Genomic DNA, 7,939 nt, shown 5'->3' with positions numbered 1-7,939 from the left:
CAATAACATCTGTTAACCATGTGACCAATAACATCTGTTAACCATGTGACCAATAACATCTGCTAACCATGTGACCAATAACATCTGCTAACCATGTGACCAATAACATCTGTTAACCATGTGACCAATAACATCTGCTAACCATGTGACCAATAACATCTGCTAACCATGTGACCAATAACATCTGTTAACCATGTGACCAATAACATCTGCTAACCATGTGTATGTGACCAATAACATCTGCTAACCATGTGTATGTGACCAATAACATCTGCTAACCATGTGTATGTGACCAATAACATCTGTTAACCATGTGTATGTGACCAATAACATCTGCTAACCATGTGTATGTGACCAATAACATCTGCTAACCATGTGTATGTGACCAATAACATCTGTTAACCATGTGTATGTGACCAATAACATCTGTTAACCATGTGTATGTGACCAATAACATCTGTTAACCATGTGTATGTGACCAATAACATCTGTTAACCATGTGACCAATAACATCTGTTAACCATGTGACCAATAACATCTGCTAACCATGTGTATGTGACCAATAACATCTGCTAACCATGTGTATGTGACCAATAACATCTGTTAACCATGTGTATGTGACCAATAACATCTGCTAACCATGTGTATGTGACCAATAACATCTGTTAACCATGTGACCAATAACATCTGTTAACCATGTGTATGTGACCAATAACATCTGCTAACCATGTGTATGTGACCAATAACATCTGTTAACCATGTGTATGTGACCAATAACATCTGTTAACCATGTGTATGTGACCAATAACATCTGTTAACCATGTGTATGTGACCAATAACATCTGCTAACCATGTGTATGTGACCAATAACATCTGTTAACCATGTGTATGTGACCAATAACATCTGCTAACCATGTGTATGTGACCAATAACATCTGTTAACCATGTGTATGTGACCAATAACATCTGCTAACCATGTGTATGTGACCAATAACATCTGCTAACCATGTGTATGTGGCCAATAACATCTGCTAACCATGTGTATGTGACCAATAACATCTGTTAACCATGTGTATGTGACCAATAACATCTGCTAACCATGTGTATGTGACCAATAACATCTGTTAACCATGTGTATGTGACCAATAACATCTGCTAACCATGTGTATGTGACCAATAACATCTGCTAACCATGTGTATGTGACCAATAACATCTGCTAACCATGTGTATGTGACCAATAACATCTGCTAACCATGTGTATGTGACCAATAACATCTGTTAACCATGTGTATGTGACCAATAACATCTGTTAACCATGTGTATGTGACCAATAACATCTGCTAACCATGTGTATGTGACCAATAACATCTGCTAACCATGTGTATGTGACCAATAACATCTGCTAACCATGTGTATGTGACCAATAACATCTGCTAACCATGTGTATGTGACCAATAACATCTGCTAACCATGTGTATGTGACCAATAACATCTGCTAACCATGTGTATGTGACCAATAACATCTGCTAACCATGTGTATGTGACCAATAACATCTGCTAACCATGTGTATGTGACCAATAACATCTGCTAACCATGTGTATGTGACCAATAACATCTGTTAACCATGTGTATGTGACCAATAACATCTGCTAACCATGTGTATGTGACCAATAACATCTGCTAACCATGTGACCAATAACATCTGCTAACCATGTGTGTGACCAATAACATCTGCTAACCATGTGTGTGACCAATAACATCTGCTAACCATGTGTATGTGACCAATAACATCTGCTAACCATGTGTATGTGACCAATAACATCTGCTAACCATATGTGACCAATAACATCTGCTAACCATGTGTATGTGACCAATAACATCTGCTAACCATGTGTATGTGACCAATAACATCTGCTAACCATGTGTATGTGACCAATAACATCTGCTACCCATGTGTATGTGACCAATAACATTTGATTTGATTTTGTCTGCTGCCTTAAGATTTACAATGGGTGTGAGGTGTTATAAAACCCCCACCTGTCTATCTCCTCACCTCTGGTGGGTGTGAGCGATATCTCTGTAGGACTGTGGTCCACGGTAACCTGACTCGACCAGGCATGACAATAAAATAACATTAACCCTAACCCCACAACATGACCCCTCCCCGCCCAACAAAACTGCTATGACAACAGGACAGCCATGAGGTCAGTCAGCACATGTATCAACATATCAAAAGTTTGATGACTTTTTCATCATAAACATACGATTTTATGCTCATCTAATTGGTTGCAGTCGTGCACCAAGAAGTCAACACGTTACGTATCAGCAATCAGAAGATAACTTCTCAATTGAACTCTCATAAACATATATTAATGCTCATTCAGACATTCAGAGCTCAATCTATATTTGATAGGAGTCCTGTGGTATGTTTGAGACACTGCCCTCAACCAGGACGGTATCAACTGTTTCCTGTAGTTGTATCGAAGCTAAGGGTTAGGAAATGTCTTACAACTTGCACATCGGTTCTGGCCCGATAATATGTTTTATGGAAAAAGGGTTGAAAGTAGGTATTTCCATAATGACAATCTAAATAGCCTACCTACAACTGGTCAAATGTTGTCACGATGTGCACTCGTGCTGCCTTGTCTCCTCTCACTCACACTCAGTGTTGCCAATTTAGTGACTTTTAGGACAGCCAATAGCTAGCTAGCTTACCTTCCTTACTGAGGAGTTGGCAACACTGCTCACACTCTGCTGCCTCCTACAGCGCTCAGTCTCAACACACACCTCTCACTCAGCAACAGCCTCCTGAAATAATCGTGTGAGTTGTTCTTATTTCTATCACCGGCGCTGCTGCCTTTATAAATCCTCCACGTTGGACCCACATGATTGACAGCTAAACAAGGCATGGAAACAGATGACGTAGCTAGATTTTTAGCCTTGTCACGGGGCGTTTTCGAATTGAAAGCATTCCTGCATTCCTCCCTTGAAGAAGCTTAATGATTGATCTGCTGTAGGTGTAAGCACATAACTTTCACCTATCCATCAACCAACAGGTGCATCCCATATCGGAAATGGTATCATTATAAATTAATTGATACAGATATTGATTTGCTATCCTCTCCCTGACTTTGTAGATGTGTAGCCCGAAATGTTTAATAGACTTTTGAATAGATATCAATGTGCCATTATGTGACTGATACGTACCTGCCGGTTCGTCTTTTCACTGATATTCTCGCTTTAAATCATCCAGAATAAAGCTCTTTACCTGCATTGTCGACTACAGCCTATGGTGGGCGCTATATGCAGCACCTAGCAACAAATTTAGCTACTTTTTTTTTTTAAAGAAAACTTTTAGCAACTTTTGAAAAGTGACTCAAACGCTAAAATGCACGCATTTTCCCTCTAAATGAAAAAAAAAAAACATTTTCTGTCACAACACATGTACCTGGCTGCAAAAGCGCATTGTGAGAGACATCTGCAGCAATTTCAGTAAATTGCACATCATTGATGGCTGACTGCAGCAGCAGTAGTACGGGTTCGACGAGACAAACCCAATGAATATAATTTCTCACAAATGTTTGATCTTGAACAGAACTTACAACATCAATCAACATGTCTACAATCAAAAGTGTACAGAAAAGAGTAGGAGTCTGTCTGTACCTGAACAAATGTCAAATCATGTTTTTTTTGCCAGTCAATTTGAGTAACGTTATTGTTTATTCTACGTAATGACGCAGTTTTACGTCATCACGCAATGACATCACAACGTCATCTAGCAACTTTTAGCAACAATCAACCTGCGTCTTATAATATATATAAATATGTACAGTGTGCTTTGGACTTGCCTCGCCTAGTCACAAATTTAATTTAAGCCCACCATTTGTGTCACTTATGGGAAAATGTGTGATTAATGATGACTTCAGAAATTAGAGAGACTTCGCCACCAATTGCTGCTGGTGTATGGATAGCTGTCATATCAAGTTTCATCAATGGATCGACGTTTGTGCTTCAAAAAAAGGGAATTTTACGATCCCGTAAAAGAGGTAGAGTGCTGGGGGGAAAGAATCCTATGTATAATCATGTTTGTAGGGTCATTTGTTGGCTACAATGTTGTAATATCCTCAGACACAGTAACATAACATGTACAGTAAGTACACCATCTCTGAACTTCATTCGGTTCCTCTTGACTTTTCGTGATTTTTCTGCAAAAAAAAAATGAATGCTGCTTTCGTGGCATAACTAGAATTGGACATGGAAATCAGAGGGTGACTACCGTACTGTTAATAACACAAACACTGCATGTGATGTCATTCTTTTTTAGGTGGGTCCTATCTAAAAGATGGCGTATGGTGGAGCGGTACACTCTCCAGTAAGTAGCCGAGTTAACAGCGCCACCTGTCATTTATTAACTGTATTACATCCTCATGGATATTTCTGTCAAACACAGGATTCTCCTAATAATAAAGACATTTTACTACTACATTAACTATCACTACTCACTGATTTCGTTTATGTGATTGATCATATTTAATGAATTCAATTGACCTCTGAACTCCTCCGAACAAGTGATTGTGGGACAGATTGGGAACTTCCTGGCCTATAACGCAGCCCCTGCTGTGGTGGTCACACCTTTAGGAGCCCTGGGGGTGCTGTTTGGGTGAGTTATTGATTGACATGTTATCATTCAGTGTGTGACTACTATTGTCTTTTGTTTTCTGGTGGGAGTGTTTACAGTGATGTGATGTTTGCTACAGTACAGGGGTGTTTACAGTGATGTGATGTTTGCTACAGTACAGGGGTGTTTACAGTGATGTGATGTTTGCTACAGTACAGGGGTGTTTACAGTGATGTGATGTTTGCTACAGTACAGGAGTGTTTACAGTGATGTGATCTTTGCCTAGCTAGCTAACTGCATGCCTCCCTGTTTTGATCACTGAAATGTTTGCTTTGTGATCCAGGGCTGTTCTGGCCTCCTATATCCTCCAGGAACAGCTGAATGTCCTGGGGAAGCTGGGCTGTGTGTTGTGTTGCTGTGGTTCTGTCGTGCTCATCATTCACTCCCCTAAATCAGAGAGCGTCACCTCTAGTCTGGAGCTGGAAGAGAGGCTTGCTGATCCAGGTGGGTGGGACCTGGACATGGTTATTACATCCCAAATGGCACCCTATTTGCTATATAGTGCACTACTTTAGACCAGAGCCCTATTCCCTATATAGTGCACTACTTTAGACCAGAGCCCTATTCCCTATATAGTGCACTACATTAGACTAGAGCCCTATTCCCTATATAGTGCACTACATTAGACTAGAGTCCTATTCCCTATATAGTGCACTACATTAGACTAGAGCCCTATTCCCTATATAGTGCACTACATTAGACTAGAGCCCTATTCCCTATATAGTGCACTACATTAGACTAGAGTCATATTCCCTATATAGTGCACTACATTAGACTAGAGCCCTATTCCCTATATAGTGCACTACTTTAGACTAGAGCCCTATTCCCCATATAGTGCACTACATTAGACTAGAGCCCTATTCCCTATATAGTGCACTACATTAGACTAGAGCCCTATTCCCTATATAGTGCACTACATTAGACTAGAGCCCTATTCCCTATATAGTGCACTACATTAGACTAGAGCCCTATTCCCTATATATACGGTACAAAGTCCATTGCTGTGAACTCCATTGACGTTGTTCAGAGTGCTCTGTACAAGGACATGTTATAGTTTGAACCAGCCCAGAACTGCTCAGAGTCCTCTAAATAAGAACTTTACATCTAAGTTCAATTGAGAGTAATTCTGAGGTGTGTGAATGTTTTCTCTCCATGCAGTGTTCGTCGCCTATTCTTTGTTGGTGGTCCTACTACTGGTTGTGCTGATGGTGTGGGTGGCCCCAGCTCACGGCACGTCCAACATTATGGTGTACGTGTCCATCTGCTCCCTCCTGGGGAGTTTCACAGTCACCAGCTGTAAGGGGCTGGGCCTGGCTGCTCAGGATGCCTTCAGCGGGGGGCCTTCCAGCAGCCGAGCCCTAGGTCTCTTCCTGGGTCTACTGGGAACCCTGTCCGTCAGCATCCTCATCCAGTTCACCTTCATCAACAAGGCTCTGGAGCACTACAGCTCCAACATGTTTGAAGCCATTTACTATGTGACCTTCACATCTACAGTCCTCACCGCTTCAGCCATCTTGTTCAGAGAGTGGACCACAGTGGGTTTAGTAGACTGCCTGGGCATGCTGTGTGGGCTAACCACTGTGGCTGTTGGGGTCCTGCTGCTCCGTATCTCCTCAGAGGCCTCACTCACCTGGAAACCAGCTGCTAGAGGACCAGATAAAATTGATTAATCAGAGGCTTGTCAGTCTCAGGGAGATTAATGCAGTGTTTATTGGTTCATTTGGGGCCATATTTTTTTTTATCTTGAATAACATAGATATTGTGAATTGCATTTGTATCTAATAAAATACTTGAATATAAGTTGAAGAATTTTACTGTGGATTTGCGAACAACATATCTGTTGTGCAATATTTGTTGCTCGTCATTCTCAAGGGCTCAATGATAGTCATGTCCTGTTGTGTTCAAACACACTAAGCAGCATTGTTGCTGTATAATGTGCTAGATGTTTGCTATTCTAACACTTGTCAATCCACATGGACTGGCTGTAACCAAAGAACCTAACTCGGGTGTCCGATTGAAAAGTCTAATTTCATTACAACTTACAACGTGGTCAACTTTGTCAGTATGGGGTCGTCTTTTATAATTAAGTGAAATTAACTCAATGATTTTGTATTTTTCTACAATAAAAGGCAAAAAAAAATGGATTCTTATCTTGTGACGTGTTTGCAAGGCAGTTAACCTCCAACAAATGTGCTGATGACGTGGCTGTCGATTAGGCAGCCCCATGCATCTCTTATTCAGAGAGTTGGTTAAATGCACTCTGTGCTGCAACTGACTACGAATCCCCTTCACGGGGGAGAGTAGTTCAACCACCATTTCACTACAGCAGGCCTTCTAAATGTGGACCTGATGATGTGTTCTACCACACAGGTTATTATGACAGCTACCCACACGTCCTCTGTGAGAAACTACCAAAATAACATTTCATTCTTTTAGAGTCTTCTTCAGTCAGTTTGGACTCCCTTCATGTCCAATGGCCATTCAGTCCATTTGTAAACCTTAGAACTATGCCTGTTCACATAAGCATTGTGGGTCATTGAATTATTTAGAGAGTCATTCTAGACAGTCACAACAGTGTGGCGGGGAACTGGGACTCTTTCTGTAACGTTGGATCGAAGGACTCACAAAGGCTGGAGAGAAAAGTGACAACATTTTGGTTGCATCTCGGCAGGTAATGTTAGATATTATTCTCACTAATTCAATAACTAGGTATTATATTTGGATTTGTGTTATTGCTTGGAAAATACATTGCAGCTCTGAAGAAGCACTGTTTGTTGAATATGAGAGCAACTATATGTTTTACATAACAATACAGTATGATATGACGGTATGATATGATAGTATGATACAGTATGATGTGATAGTATGATACGATACAGTATGATATAGTATGATATGATATAGTATGATATGATACAGTATGATATGATAGTATGATACGATACAGTATGATATGATATGATACAGTATGATATGATACAGTATGATATGATATAGTATGATATGATACAGTATGATATGATAGTATGATACAGTATGATATGATATAGTATGATATGATACCGTATGATATGATACAGTATGATATGATAGTATGATACGATACAGTATGATATGATACAGTATGATATGATAGTATGATACGATACAGTATGATATGATATGATACAGTATGATATGATACAGTATGTTACAGTATGATATAGTATGATATGATACAGTATGATATGATACAGTATGATATGATACAGTATGTTAC

General features: G+C 40.0%; 1 protein-coding gene across 2 annotated transcripts; it reads left to right on the top strand.

The window, feature by feature from the left end:
- Positions 1-2,804: 2,804 nt before the first annotated feature.
- nipa1 (NIPA magnesium transporter 1) lies at positions 2,805-6,824 on the top strand. Of its 2 annotated transcripts, none has more exons than XM_036978631.1 (5): positions 2,805-2,823; positions 4,327-4,374; positions 4,572-4,662; positions 4,964-5,124; positions 5,839-6,824. In XM_036978631.1, coding segments are annotated over exons 2-5 (765 nt in total). In that variant the 5' UTR covers positions 2,805-2,823; positions 4,327-4,373; the 3' UTR covers positions 6,351-6,824. The 2 variants fall into 2 exon arrangements, with proteins under 2 accessions (XP_036834526.1, XP_021463695.1); XM_021608020.2 differs by lacking the exon at positions 2,805-2,823 and adding an exon at positions 3,743-4,048.
- The last annotated feature ends 1,115 nt before the right edge of the window (positions 6,825-7,939 follow it).

This window comes from Oncorhynchus mykiss, chromosome 1 (genome assembly GCF_013265735.2).
Source record: "Oncorhynchus mykiss isolate Arlee chromosome 1, USDA_OmykA_1.1, whole genome shotgun sequence".
Classification (NCBI taxonomy): Eukaryota; Metazoa; Chordata; class Actinopteri; order Salmoniformes; family Salmonidae; genus Oncorhynchus; species Oncorhynchus mykiss.
This window is presented reverse-complemented; position numbering and strand designations above follow the sequence as displayed.

Excerpts from the sequence above, each read along its gene's own strand:
- nipa1 (XM_021608020.2), top strand. The coding sequence starts at position 3,916 with ATGATGACTTCAGAAATTAGAGAGACTTCGCCACCAATTGCTGCTGGT. Across the intron at positions 4,375-4,571 it reads GTGGAGCGGTACACTCTCCA|TGATTGTGGGACAGATTGGG; the intron begins GTAAGTAGCCGA and ends CCTCCGAACAAG. Across the intron at positions 5,125-5,838 it reads AGAGAGGCTTGCTGATCCAG|TGTTCGTCGCCTATTCTTTG; the intron begins GTGGGTGGGACC and ends CTCTCCATGCAG.